Source organism: Triturus cristatus, chromosome 6 (genome assembly GCF_964204655.1).
Source record: "Triturus cristatus chromosome 6, aTriCri1.1, whole genome shotgun sequence".
In the NCBI taxonomy this organism is placed as follows: Eukaryota; Metazoa; Chordata; class Amphibia; order Caudata; family Salamandridae; genus Triturus; species Triturus cristatus.
The window spans coordinates 320,910,709-320,937,640 of record NC_140589.1 but is presented as its reverse complement, the minus strand read 5'-3'; the positions used below and the strand labels follow the sequence as shown (position 1 = coordinate 320,937,640).

The 26,932-nt window shown below is 42.4% G+C and overlaps 1 protein-coding gene across 3 annotated transcripts in view; it reads left to right on the top strand.

The window, feature by feature from the left end:
• GREB1 (growth regulating estrogen receptor binding 1) overlaps nt 1–26,932 on the top strand; it is a 637,715-nt gene that overhangs the window by 536,621 nt on the left and 74,162 nt on the right. For all 3 annotated transcript variants that reach the window (XM_085610685.1, XM_085610682.1, XM_085610683.1), the window contains 2 exons: nt 19,021–19,182; nt 23,379–23,583. In XM_085610685.1, the coding sequence (XP_085466811.1) occupies nt 19,021–19,182; nt 23,379–23,583 (367 nt within the window). The remainder of the gene's footprint in view (nt 1–19,020; nt 19,183–23,378; nt 23,584–26,932) is intronic.

Here is a 26,932-nt window from a genome sequence, read left to right as displayed (position 1 = left end):
CAGGAGGTCATGTTTTGGGAAATAAGCAGGCTATTGTTCATCTAAAGGTTACTTAGATCCCAATTCAATTTCCTAATTGATTTTTATATGGAGGTATACAGCTACTCAGGATGCGTCATCTGATTTAAATGGAGGAATTTTCAACCAATTGAAGCAGATAGAAAGCAGAGCAGAAAGATCCTGTTCACTTGACAAGACAGAAAGAATGAAAGGGTCACCTAATCAGGTTCCACTTGTTAGTCTAGGCTTAAGTCTGTAGGTGAGGAGAGCTAGCAGGTCGTATATTTTCTATGTGTCTGGTATAGAAAGATTTAGAAATCTGAAATACTCCGTGAATGTAAATTAAAGTAGTGCCTGGGTGTGTTTCAAAGAGAACACTCCAACTAAGGATTAAAAGTTCAATTGTTCATCTTAACGTGTTGATTTTGGCATCTGCACACAGTTCCTGTGGTGCCCCTGTTCAAAATGTATTTTGAGTACTTTGAAGTTTAATTCATCTTATGGTCTTGCACACAGAGTCTGATTCATAAAGAAGTAAGAAGTGTACTTCTTCAGGGTTCCTCCTACAATTGGAGTAAATGTAAAGTTTTTACCAAATTCACAAAGGACATGGTTATGCCTGGGAAGCTGCAATAGTGCTTTCAGAGACAATGGTTCATGTGAACTGATATTATCTGTTTTGATATTAATATTTTGCGTAATAGCAATGTAAAGGGTTAATGTGTTGTCAGAAGGCAAAGAACCACCAATACCAATTATTGAATGTATCACATTAGATTTTATAGTATAGAACGGAGGGAGCAGTATATACATTATCAAGTAATGAACCAAAATTAAATCAACAATTGTGCGTAGTAGTGCCCCAGTGAAAACAGGAACCTCAAATAAAAGTGCTAAATTGTGACAGTATTTTTTACAGGGTTTCCATAATTCTTTAAAAGTTGGCCATTACGTATGTACAAAATGTGCAGCAGCTATATACAATGATATGCGCTTGTTAATGGTTCGCTCTTGCTTTGTGTCGACGACGTTTCGACCCTCTGTGTGGTGGAGGGTCTCTTCAGGATCTAGGGTTGTAGGGACATCTACAAAAAAAAGAGTAGTATCAGCATAGGGCCCAATTAGCGGCACAAATGCGACTGAAAGGAGAAAGATCGTAGTGTAAATACCTGGTAGTTATGCGCAGCCGCGTGAGGAGTGTGTGCCAACCGTGAGTGAAAGAATAGAAAAAAGGTACTCATAATGGGACCCAGCTGGGTGCTAATTGTGGTAGAAGGAAAGGAGAGGGTTAGATTAGAAACCTACAATCCTATCTTAAAATTCACTCAAAAGGCATGTAGGAGCGCTTACCCCAATCGTGAGAGGAAAGAAGGGGCTGCTCGTCAAGGATAGGACAACGTTACTGTTGAAGAATAATACACTATAGCGTGGGATGGCTAATAGTGTGACGGGGGAACTCGCTAAGAAACAAGGAATGTATTAGCTTGTGTCTGCCCAAATTAAAAATACCCTAATTTACTTTGAAGGGGTTATCAAGCGGTGATCATTACCTGAATATCAAACGGGCCTTGAAGCTCCTGTATCATCAGATAGAAGAGATTGTACTTTATTTCAGTGCCCTGCGAACGACAAGGATGCATGATTACCAGGGGCGGCTGGTGACATTTGAAAGTGGTGAGGCGTAAAATGTGTGGTGGAGCGCAAAATCCCCTACGTCTGAAACCCACTAGTCCAGGTCAGCCGGTGTCCATCCAAAAACACCGTACTTTTTAATTTCAGCCATTCCGTGCCTCACCCCAGTCTCCAAATTCTTACTCTAATATGTGCCCCGCAGTTATTGCTACCACCTCGCACTACACGCCCTGTAATCCATGCCCTCTGAAAGGACCACCAACGCCTCCGGGGCAACACTTCTTAGCATTCAAATGTGTCTTACAACTACAAATGTTTTGACAGTGGCATGCGGCCTTATATATTTCAAACAAAAAGGATCTCTTTGGAAAACACATAAAGAGAGTGTTTGTGTGTTTATGCAATTTTAACACTAGGAGTAAAACGCAAACTACACAAACTCCAGTTTTAGTCCAGACACTTTCATTTCCTCGCTAAATGTACAAAATGCATCCAAATAGGAGCAAAACCAATTTTTGCACACATTATAATCTATTATTTACAAAGTGTATAAATCGGAGACGAAAACACACCAAATTCCCAGTGTAAATACTATTTGTTTAAAGGCATTTTAGTATGTGATATTACCTGAAGGGAGTAAATGATCCTTGTTACAGTCAAGAATTGTTTTTTTCTTGCTATCTTTTACACCCTGTGATTTGATGGATATGCCTAGGGACTTAACTCGATTGTGGGTTCAAGTAAGTGGCTAAGTATATAGGGTTGAATAACACTCACAGGACACAGGAGGGTGGGGGATACAATTTAATATACGGCAAAAAAAAAAAAGATTTTTTTTTTTGAATGGGCGGAATCTGGGGATAAGCGCAGGTTCATCCTGGGCGTAACTCCAAGACGCCCCTAAGGTTTTTGGGAGGGTTGCAATGTGGGCTGCGTGGCAGCTAGGGGGGTTTCCACAATACAAGGGGAGGGTAAGTGGTAGGGAGTGGGGATTGGGAGGATCTTGGGTCAGTAGGGGGGGGTATAAAAACAAAATAATAATGAGCAGAAGCTGAAAAGGTCAAATTAGCTAAGCAGTGGAAGGTTAAAACAGGTAGACGATGGGTAGGTTATGTTTTTTCAGGTAACTGGTGGGAAGTAGTCAGTGGAAGGAAGATGGAATTATATAGGAAATGACAAACTCGTGTAGTATCTACTCTCTAAATGTTAACGGGATTTTAAATAAGCAGAAATACAGAGGCCTGATTAGATGGCTCATCACCCTGACTCCTCAAGTTCTGTTTTTACAAGAAACACACTTAAAATCAAATTCTCCAAATCTATTTCTTCCTTGTTGGTTTTCTCATGTCTTTTTCGCTTCGGCCGGATTGGCTTGTAGAGGTGTTGCTATATATTTTTGTAAAAATCTTCCTTGGGAATTTGGCCAAATAGTAAGAGATCCTCTGGGTAGATGGATCTGGGTTGAAGCCAGATTAAAGGGCATTTCATTTAATTTTGTGAATTATTATGCCCCTGTAACGGATGACAACGTAGCTGTAATTAAAATAGGGGAAATACTACGGGGGAGACCGGGGAAAATTATTTGGGGTGGGGATTTCAACTTTATCCAAAACTTAAAAAAAGATACCTCAAATAGGGAAAAAAAAGAGCTGAAACCCCAAACCAAGAAAGCGCTAGAAGGCTTAATAGCAGAACATGTTTTAATAGACCCTTGGCGTGAGGCTAATCCCTTTAAGATGGAATTCACTTGCTATTCCAATAAATACAATACAGCATCTAGAATTGATTTTTTTTTAATAACTAAATCTTTGGGGTATAAGAGCACACAAATTATGACAAACCCTTTCTCGGATCATTCCCTAATAAAAGTAGAGATCAAAATTAACGAAAAGGTGAGATCAAGATCCAAGTGGCAGATGGATCGACTCCTCTTACAGGATAGTCAGTGGGTGAATAACACGGAGGAATGGATAAAGGAATTTTTTGACAGAAACGAGAACACGGCAGACATATTTTCTGTATGGGGGGGTTTAAGGCTGCTCTAAGGGCCAAATAATAGCCGACTCGGCCGCCCAAACGAAACAGAGGAGGGAAAAAATTAATAATCTCCAACAGAATGTCGAAAAGGCAACAAAGGCAGTAAATAATCACACTGCAACGTTAGAGGAGGATAAAAGACATCTGAGTAAAGCTAAATATGAACTGAAAGAATTTTTTATTATAGAAGAGATAGCTAGCTCCAGAGCTTACCAGCAACGAGTGTATGAAGAAAACCAGTTGATTGGTAAAATGCTTGCTGGCGCTACTAAAACTAATCAAGAGTCTGCAATGATCATCGAAATCATGGACCCCAGAAATAATGGCCTGTTATCTGAAAAAGGAGAGATTGCGCAAACATTCTTGGAACACTACACTAAATTATACGCAACTGAATATCACGTTGGAGTAGAACAGATTGATCAATTTTATGAGCAAGTCGAGATACCTAGTCTTACAAGAGAAATGGCAAACCAGCTTCAAATGGACATATCCAAAGATGAAATAGAAAAAGCCATAGGACTAATTCCAGGGGCAAAAGCCTGTGGAGCGGACGGGCTCCCGATCGAGCTATATAAAACTTTTAAGAAGATATTGACTCCCTTTCTTGAAAAAATATTTACTTTTATCAAACACGGGGGTAATGTTCCCACAACTTTCACGGAGTCTGTTTTGATCAGTTTTGTCAAAAAGGGGAAGAATGAAAAAGATGTGAATTCGTATAGACCAATCAGCCTTTTGAATGCAGACTTTAAAATATTAATGAAAATCTGGGCCCAGCGCTTTACACCCATAGCCCAAGTTTTAATTCATCCAGATCAGACTGGGTTTATCTCAGGTAGACATATGTCAACAAATACCCGGTTTTTAATTCAGACTTTAGACTTTGCCTCTGTAAATAAACTACCTATTTTTATCACAATGGTCGATGCCGAAAAAGCTTTCGATCTAGTGAATTGGGAAGCTCTTTTTATCGGTTTATCCAAGTTTGGGTTTCCTAGCCAAACTATTAAAATGTTAAACAATATATATCAAGGAGCTCATGCCAAACTAATTATAAATGGTGAATCAATTGGGGAAGTAGAAATAAAACGAGGGACAAGGCAGGGCTGCCCCCTTTCACCTATTTTGTTTACATTTTTTATAGAGCCATTGGCTTGTAGAATAAGGAATAATCTTTTAATTAGAGCTCCCATTGATGGGATGCCAAAAATGAAATTATTTGCAGACGACATAATCTTGTACTTATATCCGGATGAAATGAACTGGAGCGAGGTATTAGCGGAGTTTAGAAGATTTGAACAAATTGGGGGATACAAAATAAATCAAAATAAAGCAGAAATGTTAATATTAAATAATGACTATAATTTTCTACCCCCGAATTTAAAACCCCAGGCGATGAAAACAGACCCAATAAGGTATCTGGGCATTTATGTCTCTAGCCAAGTTGATCTACTTTTTAGCTTGAATTACTTGACAATGAAATGTAAGATCAAAAGTTTATTGGACAAGTGGTCTATACTACCTTTGACTTTGATAGGCCGGGTCGTGCTTTTAAAGATGTCTATTCTACCCTTATTAAATTTCTTATTTATCAATATTCCTCTTAAGATAAATGTGAAATTTTTTAAAGAAATCGATTCAATGTTTAGAGAATTTATTTGGAACAACAAGATCTCCAGAGTTAAACTTTCCACACTACAATTAGAAATAGACCAGGGGGGATTGGCTCTACCTAATATCCAAATCTATTACGAGGCTGCCCTTCTGGACATATCTGCCCGTCTTCTTGACTGTAAAGATTTGACTGAAATTTATTACTATGAAAAAATGCTTTGTGAGTCTGGAACACAATTATCAGCCTTTCTTAAAACAACCAAACTACCTAAGAAATCCCGCTATAAGACAATACGAGACTTCTCCAGGCGCCTTTTATGCTTCTTTAAACAAACTAACTCTTCCGGCTACATTTTTTTAAATCTCGAAGAAATTAGAACTCTGGGGTTGCAGATGCATTCTCGCCTGTTAACAAAATGGAAGGACAATGGTTTTTTCGAGTTAGGTAGCTTTTTTATAGTTCAAACCTTTATGTCCTGGGAACAGGTTATAGCCAGATGTGGGAATATGGAGAAACCTGGATTCTTGGAATATTTACAGATCTCGCACCTGATTAAAAAATATGATATCTGCCCAGACCAGGTAGTAGGAGGACTTGTAAACGCACTCTATAAGATGCGATTGAAAGGCGTAGGTAATTGGTACTCTCTACTTTTAAAACAGAGGTCAGCTCCTTTAGTTGAAATTTTTTTGGGAAAAATCATTCAAGAAACTAATTGCAAATTTTCCCAGCTAGAGTGGCAGCAGATTGCATTAATGGGTAATAAAGCATTGAGAGCGGCCAATTTCAAAAGGATGGCCTTTCTTTCAAGATGGATGGCATACTATACTCCGGCAGTATTAAATAAGCGTCATGCCGGGGTTGCTAATAATTGCTTTCGGTGCCAGGCCTTGGGTGAGGGAGACTGGCTACATATCTGTTTTACATGCCCAAAACTTCAGATTTTTTGGAATACATTTTTTTCAACTATAAGCAATGCAATGGATAAAAATATCAATCCTGAAACAGAGGTAGCGCTGTTTGGGATCACTAGAGTAGGAGCTGACCTAAATAAAGCAGAAGCAACGTTCGTGGCTATTGGCACTGCAATAGCACGGTCATTGATTTTACAAAAGTGGCGAACAGAACAGATTCCTACCTACTCGGAATGGTTAATTAAAATGTGGAGGACTAGGAGATTTGAAGAAGCATATGCCAAGCGGATTGGGGCAGTAAAAATTTTTTGCCGGGTTTGGAAATTCTTAGATAATTATCAGGCCATATAAAAAAAAATATATTTTTTTTTAGTATGGTAGTGGCACAGCACTTTAGCTCTAAATACCTTAGCATGTTGCACTTTAGGATAATTTGCATTTTTGTACAATTTATTGTAGATTTGATGAAACAGATCAAAACAAGAGGATAAAGTAAAAGTTTCTCTTATTGTGGAGCACAGGCCATCAGATAAACTGTTGCACTTTAGCACACGGCACTTACGCATATTGCACTTTAAGAAAATTTGTATTTTTGCACAATTTACTTCTGATTGGATGTAAAGATTTAATACGTTGATATTGTCGGGCGAGGAAAAGTAGATAATTTTCATATTATGGACTGCAGGCTAGTAGATAAACTGTTATTAATATAAAATTGAAATCTTGTAGAAAGCCTCACAGTCTTGTACATTGCACTTTAGTAGTTTTATACTTCTTCAGATCATTTATTTGGCTATTTTAGGTATTTTGGCACAATTGATTTTTGAACTGTCGAGGGTCCATTGCACTGCATATTGCACTTTAGCTGCTCTACACTTTCTGTTTGCCTGTTTTTAGATTGGTTTGTTAGGATGTGTTGTTCCAAATGTCTACATGTAACAGAAAGAAATTGTAAAATCGCTTTAAAAAATTGTCTTTCTTACTATTCTGCTCTATTCTGCTCAATAAAAATATTTAAAAAAAAAAAAAGAATGTTTGGGTCTACTCTAGCAATAAAACCATAGCAGAGTTAAAAACAACATTCTCAGGTTTCCTGAGATCATTTTTGAATAGCTAAGCATTTTTTTTTTTGTAATTTGCATTCTGGGACTTGTAGTCCGAAATGTATAATTAATCATCACAGCTACGAGTACCAGTATGCAAAGACACAACATGAAATGTATAAGCTTGACAGCTCTGGTGCTCACCTAATCTATTCTCAATTGGGGTTCCACCTGCTTAGTATTTTCACCACACTGTTATTAACAAATACCGGGACATTCAACAAAAGTTGGTCTCTTTTCCATTTTGGAATATAAACTTGAAGCAGCAAATACATTAATAAATCAATTGAAAAACAATTTAGAGCTATCTAATTTATTCATAAATGATCAATAAAGCAAAGAAAACAGACATGAAATGTTAAAATGAGAATTTAGAGTATTGCCCACCAAACTGTTTATAAGTACTGGCGTCTGAATCTTCCAGAATGTCAAAGCCACTTTTACCTCACCGCCCTGACCTGAGATGAATGTCACGGCCCTTGAAGCCACTAATGAATGCGCTAGCACTTTAAACAATCTGCCTTATCTCCAGAAACAGCTCCGCGCCTCCCTTCTCTTCGCGTCCTGGAAGTCTGTAAGTTTCCTGCTATATATTTTTTTGTTTTTACGCTGCTATTTTTATACTTCACCTATATCTCACATTCCTCCAAGTGTTACAATTCATATTGTCCCAGGCCCCTAAAGCTATACAAATGTTTTGGAAGGCAAGTATTAGCCATTTGTGAGGTATAACAAGTGTAGTTGTGCTCGTCTTTAAGTTAGACAAAAATCGCCTCTATGTTGCAGACTCAAGCCAGTGTTGAAAATTAGGAACTAGACCTATGTAATAAATCAGAGTTCATCCACAACACAAGCAGAAATCTTTTGTTGAAGTGGCGCTGCGGATTGGCAACAGAGATGGTGGTATCTTGATGGGCTGAGCTGGCGTGGTGCCGAGCCGAGTGCCTATGCTGCGCAGAGTGAATTCATGTAACCCGATATTTCTCGGAGCTAGTGCTTTATTTTCAAATTGTACAGCTTGGAAATAGCGAGCAAAGTGTGTCTCGTTCTGCTTCAGAGCTGTGGTGTGTGAAAATATAGTTCTAACTCTGAGAAATATTGGTTAAAGGAAGGCCCATAAAAGAATCACTGGCTATACACTGTGCCACAAAAGCCTGTCACGATGGGGCGCCTGAAGCAAAAGTGCAACCAGCTGATACCCTGTGCACGTTGGCGTTAGCACAGCTAGCGGACTAAAGTAGTAAGTCAAAATACGTGCCCCAAGATTATACTACAACCGGAGTAAAATGCAACAAGTTGACATGTTCTTCAGGTACATCTTGTAAATTAGACAGTCGCGGCTCGCAGGGGGGGGAAGTCGCGCGTGGTGGGGGAAGTCGCGGGGGGGATGTCGCGGGGGGGATGTCACGGGGGGTTTCGCGCGGGGTGGGGAGTGTTAAAATACATTTTTTTAAAATCCTACCTGAGGTCCTCAGCACGTCCGCGCCGCCTCGGGTCCGTCCGTTGGCGCCTACAGCCCCTCTTACCTGACCGCCTCTGCCCTCTTCAAACTGGATGGAAGTTGAACAGCACGTCGTCACGTCAGCACTGCAGTGGCAACCCCTCAGCCAATCCTGGCGCTGCTGCAGTGTCAGGATTGGCTTAGGGCACAGCCTACTCCTCGCCCGCGGCCTGCCCATTAGGAGACCGAGGGGCTCCTAATGGGCATGCGCAAATCCGTGAAAACACAAGTGCGCATGACTGGGCACGGGCTAAAAACTAGCTCACCATGCCCACTCATGCGCACTTGTGCTGCAGTGCTGCCTGGTCTGACAATACTTGTCAGTCAACATGACGCCGGACCGCCCACGGTCCGACGTCATGCTGACTGACATGCATTGTCAGTTGAGTTCTCCCCACCCTCGGCGTCTCTGAACTTAAGTAAACTAAGTTCAGAGACACCGAGGGAGCTGCGGGTGCGGGCGGGTGCGTGGGCGGGCGTGGGGGCTACGCCCCCACGCCCCAATGGACGCACCGCGCCTGGACCACAGGCATCATTGTCGATTGCCGCGAGGTGGTACCATCCGGTTTTCAGTAACCAAGAGTAAAAAATAGAAGAAAGACCTGAGATTTAGATGAGAAAAGAGAGAATTAATCAGATTAGAAGAAAGAGAAGAGTGTGGCACAAGACGGGCTTGCGGGTCCAGGGTGTGTAATATAATCAATTCCAGCAAAGCAGTTATTTGATTTTATATAGAATATTAAAGACTGAACGCAGTAATATTTATGTATATTTAGGTGCCCAATTGTGTAGTAGTGACACGGGTGCAAATGGTAGTAAAAATGCGATCGGGTTTGTTTGGTGGAAAAAACAGTGAGACATATAAATCCTCAGATCGGATGCCGTATATTAACTATAAAGAAAATAGTACGTTTGTCACAGAACTCACATACCTGGGAATAATGGTGTGTGAGGGCAACGTTTTGGCCACATATTAAGACAATGTAGTACTATAGAGGGTGTATACACAGTATTATAGCATGGCCCACATGGTACATCAATAGTAACGGTACGATGCAGTTTTACCATCCATTATCCACAGGGTCTATTGAACATGACTGGTCATTTGTTCATATTCCACCTTATATCATGTCTATTTTGGAACTTAGCAATGTTACTCAGCCAGAGAGACAATCAACTGTCACCGTGTGTGTAATTTGGAAAACGGCGATAAAGCATATTGATTCTCCTGTGCAGATGTATAGCTGTAAATAACAAGGAATAGTAATGCTTGTTACTTCCAGGAAACATTGGTGTGTATAAGCCCAAGTATTGGCACATGGTATGGCATTTGCAAATAATTAGATGATGCGAACAAGCAGTATCTGTGACACAACCCACAGGTGTCCAGCAATGGTAACAACTTAGCTATAGTTTGACCACGAGGTCTACTTAGGCACACTTGGTCATATGTTTACATATTTACAAGTGTCAGAACTATCCAAAGGACAGGTAGGAGGTTGCCTGTATGTGGATGTCCAGGTGTACTTAGGTATATATTAATGTGTCAGTGTAGTCACGAAACCTCGTAATTCTTCAACAGAGTTGAGGCCCTCCTCTATGGAGTTGATTCTCTCTATCCAGCGACATTCAAGTCGTTGTAGGATTTGAGCGATGTCTCCACCCCTCTCAGGGATGGTGGCAATATCAATTACTTGCCATTTGATGTCATCTGCGGTGTGATTTTCTCATCAAAATGGGAAACCAGAGGGGCATTGTCTACTGATATACGTATCCGACTCCTGTGTTGTCCAATCCTAGCTTTCACTGGTTGCTGGGTTTGTCCGATATATGGGAGACCACATGGGCACCATATGCAATATACAACATTACGTGTATTACAGTTGGAAAATAATTCCAATGTATGCTTGACATTTGCATGTTCAAATGTTTTGGTGTTGGATGTGGAAGGACATGAAACACAGTTCCCGCATTTGTGGTGCACTTTGATTTCTGGTAGACCCCATGTGGAATGTAGTGTATTGGATCTGCTCGTGTTTGTCTCAGTAGATGATGCAACCAAGTGGTCTTTTATATTTTTGCTACGTTTGTAAGTAAACATGGGTATCTCAATGCTTGGGAAATACTTTTTATGACATCCCAATTTGTAGTTATAAGGTTACGGACTTTACTCGGGTGTTTACCAAATGTGGTAACACAGATGAGTCTGTCTACTGACGGTTTTTCTTTGGTTTTTAGAAGTTCTTCCCTTCCAGTCACATTTTTGCTATGCTGATACTACTCTTTTTTCATAGATGTCCCTACAACCCTAGGTCCTGATGAGACACTACACCGCACAGAGGGTCGAAACGTCGTCGACGCAAAGCAAAATCGAACCATTAACAAGCGCATATCATTGTATATAGCTGCTGCACATTTTGTCCATAAGTAATGGTCGACTTTTAAAGAATTATGGAAACCCTGTAAAAAATACTGTCACAATTTAGCACTGTTATTTGCGGTTCCAGTTTTCACTGGAACACTACGCACAATTGTTGATTTAATTTTGGTTAATTTCTTGATATTGTATATACTGATTCCTCCGTTCTATACTATAAAATCTAATGTGATACATTCAATCATTGATAACAGATAATATCAATTCACAGGATTTATTGTCTCTGAAAGCACCTTACCTGCCCTGTTTCCTTAGTGAGAAGGGTTCCCCTGTTTCTGTTCTTGGGAAGCTGCAATAGTCATAAGTTTCAAAACGATTTGGGCTAAAGCATATTTGTATGTGTACACATATGCTTGAGTAAATGCAACATGTGTGCAAATTGTTGTTAAAGTTTTTATTTATCCACACAATATTGTTGTCCATTTAGAAATCTATTGCCCCACCCCCTTAACATTTCTCTTTACCACCCTATAAATAAATTAAATTCTGCCTGCCAGGAGTAAATCTCCAACTAATCCAGCTTGGTGATAGGGCATAGAAAGGTCTACGAATGAAACAGGGTTCTCTTTATTGTTGGTTGTAGGAAAGTGACCCTTTTTTACATGGTCACCCACACTTTTTGCGTGATGTTTGATGCAATTTTGACTGAAGTGCACTGAGTTCCAGCTAAGCAGGTCCCCAGTGCCAGTGTTCTTTCCCTAAAACAAGGTAACTGTTGAATTGTTCCCCAATTGGCAAGAGCCTAAGCTCCCATGGAAGTCCCTAGTAAATGGTACCCCTGGTACCTAGGGCATGGGTAAACAGGGGGTCCGTAAGGGTTGCAGCATCTATTGTGCCACCCTAAGAAACCCACCACCAATCTCATTCAGACTGCCATTGCAGTCTGCGTGAAATGGTGCAGACAAATGTGAAAACACGCCATGGCACACACCCTGTGTGCCATACCCACAGACATTGCATGCAATATATGTATATCACTCCTACAGCAGGTCATAGAGCCCTAAGGCAGAGTGCTATATATTACATGTGAGGACATATCTGCATGAGCAGATATGGCGCTGTGCTGTCAAGTTCAATTGCTAGATAATAACAGTGAACAGGGAAGTCATCTTATGTATATGAACTGGGCACTGGTCATTGCGCGTTTCCCCGTTACAGGATGGATTCACTGAAACCTATGGTGTTTGGTATCAAACACCTAGTCTTAATAAATCTGTACTGATGCCAGTAGTGGATTTATTAATGCATGCACCCATAGGTCATCTTAGAGGTGCCCCCTGAAAACCTACCAGCCTCTTAGTGTTTTGACTGACTGGAATTGTCCAGCCTCCCACCAGAGACATGTTTCTGACGACTGCAGGTGAGAGCCCGTGCTCTCTGAGGCCAGAAACAATGCCTGCTCGAGAGGAAGTTGTTCACACATACTCCAGCTGGATGGCTAGTAACTCTGCACACCAAAGCCAGGCACTTCAAAGCCCTGCCACCTCTGATATGCAACATTGGCTTCCCCAGACCTGGAATATGTCAACCCCTGCCCTGACGCCCATTTGGCACCAAGTCAGGCGGGAACTTAGCTAGGCAAGGAGGCGTGATGCACTACCAGTGCAGTCTCACCCCTAAGGTGGCCTGCCTGATGTGCTTCATGAAAGAAGGGTTCCACCATTTTGATTTTGGTGGAAATTGGAATTCTGGGACAGGGTTATTCCCACTCCCCACAGGAAGTGGTCATATAGGGGGTGTAGTGACCACAGAGTCAGTAGCCTATTGGCTCCAACCCTTCATTTCCCTTAATGCCCCTTAATTGAGTATTTAGGCGGTCCTTGATACCAGGAACTCAGATCAGATTCCCCTGACACAAGAAGAAGAAGGACCAAGAAGAGCTGAAGAAGTGAGAACTGCAGACTACTGGTGGACTTTGGCCCCAAACCCTGCCTGACTGCCTGCTCCTGTCCCGACAATAGTGACAATCCGACGCGTCCTGCAGATGTGTATCCTCCAAAAGCCTTGGTGGGCCTCCTGCACTTTGGTAAGCCATCAGCAACTCCCCTGCAGTGGAAGAGCCACTTCCCTGCAACCTGCAGGCACCGACCGCAACATCCGGTTCACTGTCCTGCTGACCACTGGGTCCACCGACACAGCAGCCACCCAGGAGTAAGTCACCATGCTCCAGGAGGTCAAATCCTTCTCCCCACAAAGTGTGAAGATGCCAGGACTAACTGGAGCCGCCTTGCACCAATACCCGGGGTACCAGACATCTTGCATCAACCAAAGCTTGTTTAAGTCCAATCCAGTCTCCAACACTGAAAAGACAGACCTGCCAATGAGGGACATCAGCACCACAGAGGCAAGCACCAAGAGTGGCCCAGCTGTCCTGTTTTGTCCCCCTTTGCAGGTCTGACCGAGAAACGTGGGTGCCTTTGACACAATGGCGCCAACCAAAACCCTCTGCACCGAGCTCTCGGGCTCTGGTCCAAGATGACCGACTATGCCCCTCCATTCCCAGGACCCTCACTAACCGAGCCCCTTGTTGGGAGCTCCTGTACTTGTCCTCAAGTCCCCCTCTTCAGCCTGTTTCTAGGTGCCCCCCCCCTTTTCCTACGGTGTAGCGAGCAAGACTACCAACCCGTCCTGCACCTCTGCACCTAGACACTCTAGGGCAGGTAAACTCAAAGTGCTGGTAGTACTTTGTATCTTGGTCCACTACCACCTTAAGTCTTAAAATGGACCCTGTGATTCAATTGTCAATATCTGTATGCAGTGTATGTTTCTTTCTTAATAGGAAAGCATTACTGTGTAAAAACGCATTTGTGTGACATTTTTACTTACCTGCAAAAATTGATCAACTGAAAAGTACTTGCCCAATTGCGAAGTTCTTGATGTTAAAATAAATATAAAAATACCTGTTATTTTTCTAACAGTGGTCTCAAATTTCTTCTTGAGTGTGTGCCTCTTTTATTAACTGCGTGTGTTATAGAAATGCTTAACACTACTTTCTGATAAGCCTAATCTGTTCGTCCATACAACCACATAAAAAAGCATTTGGGATTATTAATTTAAGCCCTGTTACCCAAGAAGGGTCTTCTTGACTTTCTACATAGTGTACCTCGTTTTGGTATACTGTATAAAAAGCCAGCTTCCTACATTTGGATAATCTTTACACGTCATTCCCGGCCCAGAATGCGCGCTCCCACTCCGAGATAAGATTTGCTCACACCAGAAGGTTTCAATGAATGAACTATTTTTCAGCTGAAATCACAATTTGTGTGCCACAAATATGGTTTTAGCCTTGTACAAAGACCATTTGCGTGAGTAAGTTAAACAAACATGCAGAAATTGCTTTGTGAATCAGACCATCAAATTGCCTTGATGACAGAAATACCTTCTTTGTAGGGATTCAGTGTAGGAAAGTGGGTTTCTGTTGCAGTAACCCCCCACTTTTTGCCAGACTACTGATGCACTTTTTCTTGGTGAGCCCTGGGTCCCTGCCAATCAGGTTCCCAGGGCCAGTGTTCTTTCCCCAAAACTAACCCAATTGGCATCTCTGGCCACAGGTCAGCCCCTGGTAAATGGTACCATAGGTACCCAGGGCACTGTGACTAGGGAAGAACTCTAAGGGCTGCAGCACGTATTGTGCCACCCTTAGAGGCCCTGTACCTTTACACACATACTGCCTTTGCAGGCTGCATGTTTTGGTGCAGAACAAATTAAAGAGTCGACATGGCACACATCCATGTGTGCCATGCCTACAACCCACTGCCCTGGCATAGATCAGTCACCTCTCTAGCTGGGTGCCCTATGCCAGCGGTGAAGGTACAGGTGCATGAGCCCTGTACCCCTACAGTGTCTAAGCCAATTCTTAGGCATTGTAAGTGCAGTGCTGCCATTAAGAGTATATGGTGCTGGGAGCTTGTCATTACGAACTCCACAGCACCATAATGGCTACACTGAGAACTGAGAAGTTTGGTATCAAACTTCTCAGCCCATTAAACCCACGCTGATCCCAGTGTGGGATTTAATGAAAAATGCATACAGAGGGCATCTCAGAGATGCCCCCTGGAAAACGACCAGCCTATGGTGGGTTCCCTGACTGGTACACACCAGCCTGCCACCACGAGACATGTTTCTGGACCCCTAGGGTGGGAGCCTACGCTCCCCGAGCCCAGAAATAAAAGCCTTTCCTGGGCGGAGGTGTTCACACCTCCCCCAGGCCAGGAAGAGCCATCTGTGGCAGGGGAGCTTCAAAGGCCTGGCAGCCTTTGTAATGCGACCCCCAGCCTCTCCTGCTGGCAGGAGCAGGCCCCCTTCCTGTCTCCCCTCCCTTTAGGCGGGAAGACGGGTGGGAAAACCTTGCCAACCCAGGAGGTGTGGCCAACTCCACCCCTCAGGTGGGGGAGACAAGGTGAAGCCCACTCTCCTGTGCTCGCCATCTTGCAGATGGCAGGCACTCCCCAATCAGGACTAGGGATTGTGCTCACTCCCCCACGTGGGGTGAGCACACCATGGGTGTAGTCACCCTAAGGTCCCGACGCCTGGAACTACCACTGCACCCATCGCCTACGGCCTGAGTTCGAGTGGCCCACTGGTCCCAGCGAGGTCCCCCAGCGCTCCAGAGTCCGAGTCCACCATGGGTTGACCCCTCCACGACTCCCTGACGTCGCCTGCTGCCTGTGCACAGAGACCCCCCCAACCGCGAGTGGCCCGGTAAGGTGAAATCCGACCTCAAAAGACACCCCTGCATCCAGCCGCCCTGCGCCCTGGAGAAAAAAACCTTGGGTGCACCTACATCCCGAGCCCTCCAACTTACCTTCCCAGCTGTTGGTTCCTCCCGGAAGTCTTCCTGGACCAAGCCTGCAGCTAAAAACCAAAACCGAAATTCCCCTTTGAAAACAACAGGGCACCCGACGCCAAAACAGCACTCTGCACCCGGCCGCCCCAGTGCCGCTGAGGGTGCACTTTTTGTGCCTACTTGGTTCCCCATTTGCCCTAATCTAAACCATAGGAGCATGGCTCCCACAACCCTGTGGCCTGCTTGCCAGCAGCCACCAACCGGAGCCCCCCTTTCCTCCATAGGATAACATTGGGCCTCAACACTTTGCACCCGGCCGCCGTAGTGCCACTGGGGGTGCAACAACAGTGAATCACTGACCCTGGGTGACCCCTGAGTCTTGCCCCAGAACCCTAACTCCAAAAAACGAATACCTACCTCGAAACCGATAACCTGATTTTCCTCATAGGATAACAATGACACTTTTTCTCCCAAAAAGTTTCTGTCGACTTTTAAAAACTTAGAATATTCTTTAAAAATCACACAAATAACCTAACCGAATTTTCTCAACTGTTTGCAGGAAAGGTCCCAGTGCTGAACCTAGGTGTCCAGCACTGAGTAAGAAAAGTAACTTAGAAGTAACTTGCCTGTGAATTGAATTTCCTTCCATAGGATAACATTGGTGTTTTTTTGTGAAAAAGGTTGTCAACTTTTGAAAAACAAGAATAGTCTTTAAAAATCGTACAAACTACAAAAACGTAATTACTTACCTGTTTTAAGTAGATGTCCCAGTGCTGAATCTAGGAGTCCAGCACTGGATTACAAAAGTAACGCGAAAGTAATTTACCTGCAATTTACAGGAAAAGCCTATGTATTTCAATGTACTGGTACAAAAAGTTTCTAAGGGCCATATGTAGGTAAATTATATTTACCGATTCTTAAATACCGAATGTTACCGATTCAGTATTTATGAATCAGTAAATAGAATGTAGGTAACCATTCGGTAATTATTACCGAATCGGTAATATTCGGTATTTATGAATCGGTAATTACCGATTTGGTAATAATGCATCCCTTCCCATTCATTCCTATGGGCCTGGAGGCCCATAGGAATGAATGGGAAGCCATTCACTATTACCGATTCGGTAAATACCGAATCGGTAATAGGGGGAGCATATTCATGGGTGGCAGGGTGTCACATTGACACCCTGTTGCACCCCTGAATCGTGCATGTGTGCACATGTGGCGCACATACATGCCCTAAGGGCATGTATGTCTGCCACATGGCACATTCCAAAAAGCACAAAATTGCTTTTTCAAAGGTATTCGTCATCTACCATCAACTTGTAGTTGGTGGTAAATAACGAATCCAGAAACAGAAATGCACTCACTTGAGTGCCCCCGACATAGCATTTCAGGATTCGGTAATTTACCGAATCGGTATTTTACCGATTTCTTAAAATTCCGAATCGGTAAATTACCGAATCCTGAAAATCAGCCACCTACATCTCAAGTGCCTAAATACCGGTCGGTAACGGGATATTTACCGATTTTCGGCCGTTACCGACCGGTATTTAGGTACCTACATATGGCCCTAAGTGTGGACTTTTGAAATCTTAAAATATTCTTTAAAAATCGTACAAACTATGAATACGTAATTACTTACCTACTTTAAGTAAGTGTCCCAGTGCTGAATCAAGGAGTCCAGCATTGGATTACAAAAGTAATGTAAAAGTAATTTTACATGCATTTACTTTAAAAAGCCATTCATTTCAATGTACTGCATTTACTAAGTATTGCAATCTACTGCATCCCCTGTAAATCAAATCAAGTACAATCTTCATTGCTTTTTAAAACTATTGACAACAAGTAACTTATTAATGAAAAGAATTGAATGCTTACCTGTATCAGGCTTGCTTGGTTCTAATAAAATAACAGTATATTTTTTTATACAAAAACAATTGGCGTAGAGTGCAGTCCTTGAGTGTGTGAATTAATTTGCTGACTGAGTGCGTACATCAAATGCTTAACAGTGTCCTCTGATACTGCCTTACTGCTCGACCAAGCTACCACTTTGGAGAGTAAGGTTCTATCTAACTTTAACCTCTGCCTACCTCTGGAGACCCTTGGACTCTATACACACTGAACCTCACTTTGGTGCAGTATATATAGAGCCAGTTTCTTACATTCAGTAAATGTGTTAGGAGGATATTCCTCCCAGGATCCATCATGTTAACAGGTTTCTTGTGAGGTTCATGATCCAATCCATAGTGATTTTTATGTTCTGTCAAGCACTGCACTTACTGACTACAAGTTATTTGCAAATTTGTTTTTACCCTAGAGTCATCAGCGACATATACAACATAGTATATTGTATGATGATACTACAATACTCTATCTTTTAGTGGTGTGCATTTTTATAATTATCTCAATCACTCCCCAACCCGAAACCTAGAATACTCTGAATATCCTTAGATGGATTCCCACTTTTCCCAGCCTCAAGCCTACTGCTTCCTGTGGCAGTAAGGGATGATTTTGCTTGTGATAAAACAGAGTTCTGATGACAAGGATGAAGAAACTCCAATAAGCAATACTCAACTTAGGATGGACGACACAGTTTCAGGCTTGCAACATAACTATCTGCATCTTTTAATCTTAACATGTAGTAACCTGACCTTATTCCTGAAATTTCTATATGGTCTCATTTAACTGACTGCAATTGTGGGGTCACCATACATTTGCTTGAGATGTTTCATGCATACCAATTTTGCAAGTGTAAATTGTTGCTAGCTTTACATATTAACAAGGCCTATCATTGGCAGCAAAAAATGATTACAAGTGTAAAGTCTTTTGAAATTCAAGTTTTGTAGGTCTTGTGTAATATCTATGTTCTCCCTAAAGATATTCTGAGATAAGTTTAGTGGAAATTGAATTTTATCACATGTTTCATAACGTTATCAGAATTTGTAAGGATATATAAAACTGTTGATTCGATCATTGATTCCCTTCCCAGCTTTATGAGTCCTCTCTGCATGCGTTTGCATTCTCCTATTCAATGCTTGGGGAAGAGATTCAACTCCATTTTATTATACCCAAGTCGAAAGAACACCATTTTGTCTTCAATCAACCCGGAGGACAGCTGGAAAGCATGAGGTTACCACTTGTGACAGAAAAAGTAAGTAAATGTTTAGAATCTATGTTAAAGTCGCATTCTTTGTCAAGTGTCTCGTCATTTTCATTTCTTTCTGAGAACAGCCCACCTCCCCCCAGTATTATTCACTCCCATCATACCCTGCCACAAAAACAATGATATTATTGCCTCATTATAAATTTCTTCAGTTTCAGTTAAAAACGAAAACATTTTACAAAAGCCTTGAGCACCAGTTCACAGTCACAGATTGTTGTAAAATAGTCAATGCTTAATTTGGAAAAAAGAACTGCTGGTGATCTCAAATGGCAGGTTGCAAAATACCAGAGATGCCTCATCTAGATTTTCCTCATTCCTCTTTCTTCCACCCCCTACTCTCTGATTAACTGAGGGATTAAAAAGAACCTTTAATAGTGCCACACTATTAAAGGTTCTTTTTAATCCCTGTTTTCTCCCTTTGGAAAGGTAAAATCACTCTGTATATCGCAACACATATTTAGTTTAAATTGGATCCCTGCGATTATCCGGTATTCAATTATCTCAGAATTCACAGTAATGGTTCAGTCCGCCACTGATATTCAGCTACCGTAGTGAAGAATATTGCCTATGATGAAGCATGCCACCATGAGTTGTGGGTGAGGCGATATCTCCAAAAATCTTTTTTTGATCCAGGTAGATTCACCCTTGATTAAAGTTTTTGTGGCATGACCACTCGTAATGTGATTATATATAGGTGTGGAGGACGTGACCAGGTTGTGTTCCTCTGCCTCTGCCTCTCCCTCTGTGTACACATAAATTAGACATATGCCTTGAAAAGTTTACAATCGCGTGTGATTACTGTCTGATATACTCAACACTGTGCTCTGAAAGACATGCAAAAAGGGCCTGCCCAGTTGAGTGCTAGAAAAGTGCTTAAAAGCATGCAGTCTATATGTGGTGTGCAAACTAATATGTTTGCCAGTAAATTTCCTACTTCTGTTTTTGTCCAGATTTTGTAGCTCCTCCTCAAAGCATTTTTATTCTGAGGGATCGCACTTTATGAAATAACTTTTCCTACTGATTTGTTTGGTACCTTCCCTTACTATAATCACTTCCTATTTCAATCACTGAGTATTAAACAGTTTGATCTGAGAGTCTACGAAACATTGAGTTTGTGACAGACTTGCATCTAAAGGGGCTGACAATTAGCACCCAACACATATTACAAGTAAATAAACAAATCAAAGCATTCTGCAGTGGAGTGTGGTGTGGATATAATGCAGCTCGCAAGAAGTAGCTAACCAAGGTCTCTCACATTTAGGGAGAGTGAAACACTTTCAGTAGGTAACCAAAAGCATGAAGATTATATCAAAACTCTTTACATGACGAAAGCACACCTATCTCCAAATCTTTCCTGAAAATTCTACAACTACATATCCATTTCTTGTGGCAGTTTTCTTCTTCCCCCATGTGTGTGTGATGAGGTGAAATATGCTTCTCAGTCCCTGTACAAAAACTCTGGAACCAGCATCTAGTAATCATTGTGACTCATGCTGCTCTCATCTCAGCCAGGAAAGCCTTCCTCCCTGTACACCTAACAGTCATGTAGAGTCACATATCACTTTTTTGAGGGATGACTTATTGTCACTGTGAATGTGTTCATAGTGTGCCTGTTGCAAGCTACTTACATAAAACACAACACAACCAACAATGAAAATAAGTAATCTGAGAGAACACTACTTACTAGTTAAATATATACACACTGGGGCATATTCACAACAAAATGGCAGAGAACGGTGTTACGCCACAATTGGTAACGCTGCGGTCCAACATTCTGAAAACGCTGGGATGTGCCGTTTTTACAATAATACAAAAACAAGGAGATGATGGACACAGCGTTGAAACTTTATGCAAATCAGTCTTGACCCTGTGCCTCATCGAAACAGTTCAGCTCGAACTGCCAAGCCAGGTCTTCCCTGAACCAGATCCAAGCATCCTGGGACCGGTGTCTGGGTAACACCCATCATCAGCCAGGCTAGATTGAATCCAGTGGCTAAGTGAGCAAGGGACCCACGTGTGGGCATACCCTGCCAACCTAGGGCGAACAAAGCAAACACAAGGAGATGATGGACAGAGCGCTGAAACTTTTCAGACACTCACCCCCAGCCACAGATCTGGTTGAATCCATCATCATTCTTTAGCTCACTTCGCCACCTCAGTTCAGACACAGCTTTATGCAAATCAGTCGTGACCCTGTGCCTCATGGGAACATCCAGCCCGAACTACCAAGCCAGATCTTCCCTGAACCGGATACAAGCATCCTGGGACCGGTTTCTGGGTAACACCCTTCATCAGCCAGGCTAGCTTGAATCCATCAATTGTTCTTTTTGTATTTGTCACCCCGAGTTGAACGGGTATGCCCAGACGTGGGTCCCGTGCTCTCCATGCCACGGGAGTCAAGCTATCCTGGCTGATGAGGGCTGAAAGCCCAAAACCAGTCCTAGGATGCTTGTTTCCAGCCCAGGGAGGACCTGACTTGGCAGTTCGGGCTGGACTGTTGCCATTGGGCGCAGGGTCAAGACTGATTTGCATATGGCTGGGTCCAAACTGGAATGGCATGGTGAGCAAAAAAACAATGGATTTTGGCCCAGATCTCTGCACTGGGGTGAATGTATGACATTGTTCTGCATTCTGTCCATTAATTGTTCTTTTTGCATTTGTCACCCCGAGTGGGACGGGTATGCCCAGACGTGGGTCCCATGCTCTCCATGCCACTGGAATCAAGCTATCCTAGCTGATGAGGGCTGAAAGCCCGAAACCGGTCCTAGGATGCTTGTTTCCAGTCGAGGGAGGACCTGACTTTGCAGTTCGGGCTGGACTGTTCCCATTGGACACAGGGTCAAGACTGATTTGCATATGGCTGGGTCCAAACTGGAATGGCATGGTGAGCAGAAAAACGATGGATTAGGTCCAAATCTCTGCACTCGGGTGAATGTATGACATTGTTCTGCATTCTGTCCATCAATTGTTCTTTTTGCATTTGTCACCCTGAGTGGGACGGATATGCCCAGACGTGGGTCCTGTGCTCTCCATTCCACTGGAGTAAAGCTATCCTAGCTGATGAGGGCTGAAAGCCCAAAACCGGTTCTAGGATGCTTGTTTCCAGTCCAGGGAGGACCTGGCTTGGCAGTTCAGGCTGGACTGTACCCATTGGGCGCAGGGTCAAGACTGATTTGCATATGGCTGGGTCCAAACTGGAATGACATGGTGAGCAAAAAAACGATGGTTTTAGGCCCAGATCTCTGCACTGGGGTGAATGTATGACATTCTTCTGCATTCTGTCCATCAATTGTTCTTTTTGTATTTACAAAAACACGGCGCACCCCCTGCGTTTTGCCTAGCGCTGGCACTGAATTCAGCTGTATAGTACCAAAGCAGGCACCATAGTGCAAGGGTGTCTGTGTTGCAGGGAATGATTGTTAATGTGCAGGAAGGTGTCCCTTCCTGCACATGATCAATCACTAATGGCGATTTGTAACTTTTATGAGTGCTGCAAAATGCAGCACATATAGAAGTTGCAACTCGTCATTATTTAATGATTGTTTATGTGCAGGAAGGGACACCTTCCTGCAAATGAAAAATCACTTATGGTGATTTGCTCTTTCTATGTGTGCTGCACTCTTTTGATGTGTGCTGCAGAATCACACACACATAGAAACAGCAAAAACGAGGAGAAATTAATAATTTCTCCTTGTTGTGCCAGTTTAAGACCAGGTTTTCCCTGGTCTTATTTTTGGTGCTGCCCCATATTTATGCCAGCCTTGTAAATAGGGGCAGCGTCAAAAAGTAATAAATGTTGAGGCGGAACGGCCACCACAACACCCATTGCCCGCTCCTTTCACACTAAGTTCTACTTGATTTGGGGCATTATTAACAAGGCGGCGTTATGCCACGTTAAGTGGCTTCCCGCCGCCTTGTACAAAAGGCGAAGGGCTTATCGCCACCAGAACATCAAAAAAGTGATGTTCTGGTGGCTATAACCCCTTGTAAATATGCCCCACTGTTCTGCTCATTTGTACTGCTACTATGCGAACTGAAACTGAAGTCATGTTAAATAAATGTTAACAATATTTTGACATAGTATTTCACGTTCTCATTGTTCGTAAGTCTGTTTCATTACTGGTATCCTGTACTTTTTCTCAGATGTATAGATAATGTAATTTTTTGTCTTCCACTCTGAACAGAATCTTGATTATGTAAGAAGCCCTATTTTTACACCTACAACTGGTCGGCATGAGCATGGACTCTTTAACTTGTACCATGCGATGGACGGTGCCGGACATTTGCATGTTCTCGTTGTCAAAGAATATGAAATGGCAATATATAAAAAATACTGGCCAAACCACATTATGCTGGTCCTTCCAAGTATATTCAACAGTGCTGGTGTAGGTAAGGGCTTTTATTTACATTTTTATGTCTTTTTAGAAGTCACTTGCATATATTTGATGATTATATCAACTGTATCTTACCTAAGTAGTGGTGCCCAATGCTAGACCATAGGGCCAAGTTCACATAAACTCTTGCAGTCAATGTACTAAACCACTTTGTTTTTATGGTTTGCAAATGTACAGGTGTTTCATGGCACATACTAAATTAATTTCTCCAGTTATAAATGCTGTTCTGACTTACAAAATGGATTTTGCAATCCATTCCAAATCACAATTAGGAGGAAGCACGAAAGAGGCATTCATTCCTAACTCCATGTTGCAGTAGTATGTCTCCATAATTTGTTGCCTCACTCTCCAACCCTGTGTTTGTTGTCAATCACAGGGGGTCACAAATAATGACTTGCCTGTTTAATAATAACTTGGCGGGTTGTTCTGCAACCCCCTGAAAATTGAGATTTTGTAACACAACCTATTAATGCACAACGTGCAACTACATTTTACAACCTGTCCAATAGTAAATTAGTACTAGCATGAGAGGAAGCTTTTGTGTATTAATCAAGAACGTGCCTTATTAACAGTGGGCAGAATATTAATTTGCACTTGGTTTCACATGTATGTGTTAATATGATACTATCGCCATTGAAACCATTTTTCTATGACCTCTTGAAGTGTGTTTTCCCAGCTTCTGCTAACTAGGCCTCATTTAGATCTCAATGCCATCTTGTTTAAAATGGATGCCACGGCCTCCTATTTATTCACCCTTTGTATTTCTGCTGTATGTATCACAACAAGGCATGAGTTTGTTTATTTCAGAATGACATTGTTCTCGAGGAGCTTGCTAGAGGGATTAAAACATGTTTTCAAGAATCTTTCACTCGCACACATTGTTACATTAATTCACAATGGTCCACTGTTGTTTATGTAACTAATTTGTTCTGACACCTCCGTCTGACATTGGGCCAGAAGTGCTGATTAGAAGTCATGTATTGGGTTAGTGCTTAGGTAGTAGGGCTGTATGACGATTTTAAGGTCTGTAATCTGATCTGTTGAAAATTTATTTATTTGCTCACACCTCAGTGACTTTGCTGTTTTCAGACACCTTTATGGAGCAGTTTGCTATATAAACCCTCCAATTTTAGGTTGAAACAGATCATTTTGAGCATCTACTGGAGGTGCTGTCCGATTTCTTACTGATTCTGCTGCAAATTTGGGACTTGGCATTTCTGATTTTGTTACTATTCTGTATAATCCTGAATTGATGGCCTTCATGGCAACTAAATTCTCTGTGAAACAGTAGTTAATGCATTCCATTACCCTGTATTGTAGGTTTACATTTTGTAATAAACCTGTATGGTTTCTCTAAATTCGGAGCTGACATGTTAAATCAGTCCTTTGATATTGACGGTATTCTTTAATGCTTATTTGAATATTGACTCTGGGATATATTGCTATGTGATTTACACTAGCCGCAACACCACCCCCTCCCCCACCCCACCATCCACCAAATTGTTGGGAGTGCTTTTGAGGTGTAAGATTTTAGGGTTACATACAGCAAGTCCACTTGCTGCACTCTGGAAATGTTTGGGGACATAGCTTGGCTCTAGACGTGCTGTCACAGTAAGGTTTCCTTTGCGCATGATATTTTTAACTGCCCTTTTCAATTACCTGTAGATAAAGGTTATTTGTCTTCGAAGATATACCACAAGCTGAACATTTAGTTTATTGAGTGTTACTTACTCTGTCCTTCCATACATGTGTCTCTAGCCACTTTTACATCCTAATGTAAGCCTATATTGCTTGACTTAACTACCCCGGCAGAGGCAGGTACTTAAAGGGACTGACTTAGTTCTCCATTTGAAGTATAATGGTATTGGTGACATTGGAACATCAGAGGTAAACCGAAAATGTTGCCAAGAAGATTACATAGTAACCACCAACTAACCTGGGACTTCAGGAATAGTCACCACAATCACCTAGGAACATTAAGGGCCTTATTTCAAAGTCGGTCGGAAAGCGTATGACTGCCGGTCGGAGGCTTTCCGACTGACATGGAAGGTGTACATTCCGACCGCTGAATTACAATGTCGGCGGTCGGAGTGTAAACCGGCCGGGGAAACCGACTCGGTTCTGATGGGCTCAAGGAGGCCGTTGGCCAGTTGGAAACCACTCATAATCTCTAATGGACGTCGTTTCTGCCGTAGGGATTATGATGTTGGTTTCCAACAGCCTTTCCATGTCGGGCGTTTCGACATGGAAAGCATACGGGAAGCGACTTTGGGGGGCCCTAGCAGGGCCCCCTAACCCCTTAGCCCTCTGCTTGTGGCCTTGGGGGCACCTATGGTGGTCCCTTGAAAATCCCTGCACCGTGTGAGCAACGTGAGGTGCCTGCCACACGGTGCAGGGATTTACACAAACTCCCATTTCACTATGGGAGCTTGTGCTGCAGGCCATTTCTGCCCGCCGCACAAGCTCGCATAGAGAAATGGGAGTGTGCAACCACACCTTGTGCAGTCGCATCCTAATTTAGTTTAAGGAACTGCCAGCCTATAGTCAGGTGGTTCATACATTGAGACAGTGTCGGTCACAGGCAACTCCGACCGACATTGTAATGAGGCCCTCAGTGTTATTCATTGTAAGAAAAGTGGTATTATAAGACAATGGCATAAACCATAAACAAGCATTTTCAGACCTCACAACTCTGCTTGTTTTTGTTTCAGGGCCAAGTAGCATGAAGGCATTTTATGATGTCTGCTTGATGTCTTTGGTTAAACCAGAGAGGCCATCAGACATTCTTGTTTCACATATCTGTTAATCAGGTCATTTTAAGAGATGGAGACCATGACGTTGTTTTTTGCAACTTTAAATGTAAAATCAACAGTGTGACATAATCTTCTCCTCCTTACCTATTCTTTATCATTTGAAAGAACCTTGACCAAAACTTAATTGTCACCCATTCAGATATATATATATTTTGTGTTGGCATTACATGAGATGTCCATGGCATTGTGAAGCTGTGCAGCCTTGTCTTACAGCAATTCTGGACAGTCCTGCTTGTTTTCCATCATTGAGCTTGAAAACTTAAACAATCCCATTGGAGGTTTTTCCTTGAATGTACGTTTTTGTGAGCATGAGAGCTGTGCTTTGATGCTAGAGAACACCCATAGTGTACCCATTTGTTTTAGAGTGGCTATTGCAGTCCTGTGGCAGGCTATGCTGTGCCTGGCAGTGGTGACAGGGTGTTTAAGTCAGAGGTACAGGCCATTTTACCTGTACCACTGAGAGCAGATTGCTACTGGTTGGTACATGTAATAGTCCGTTCAGTCCCCATAACTGGAGCACTTGGCCTTCAT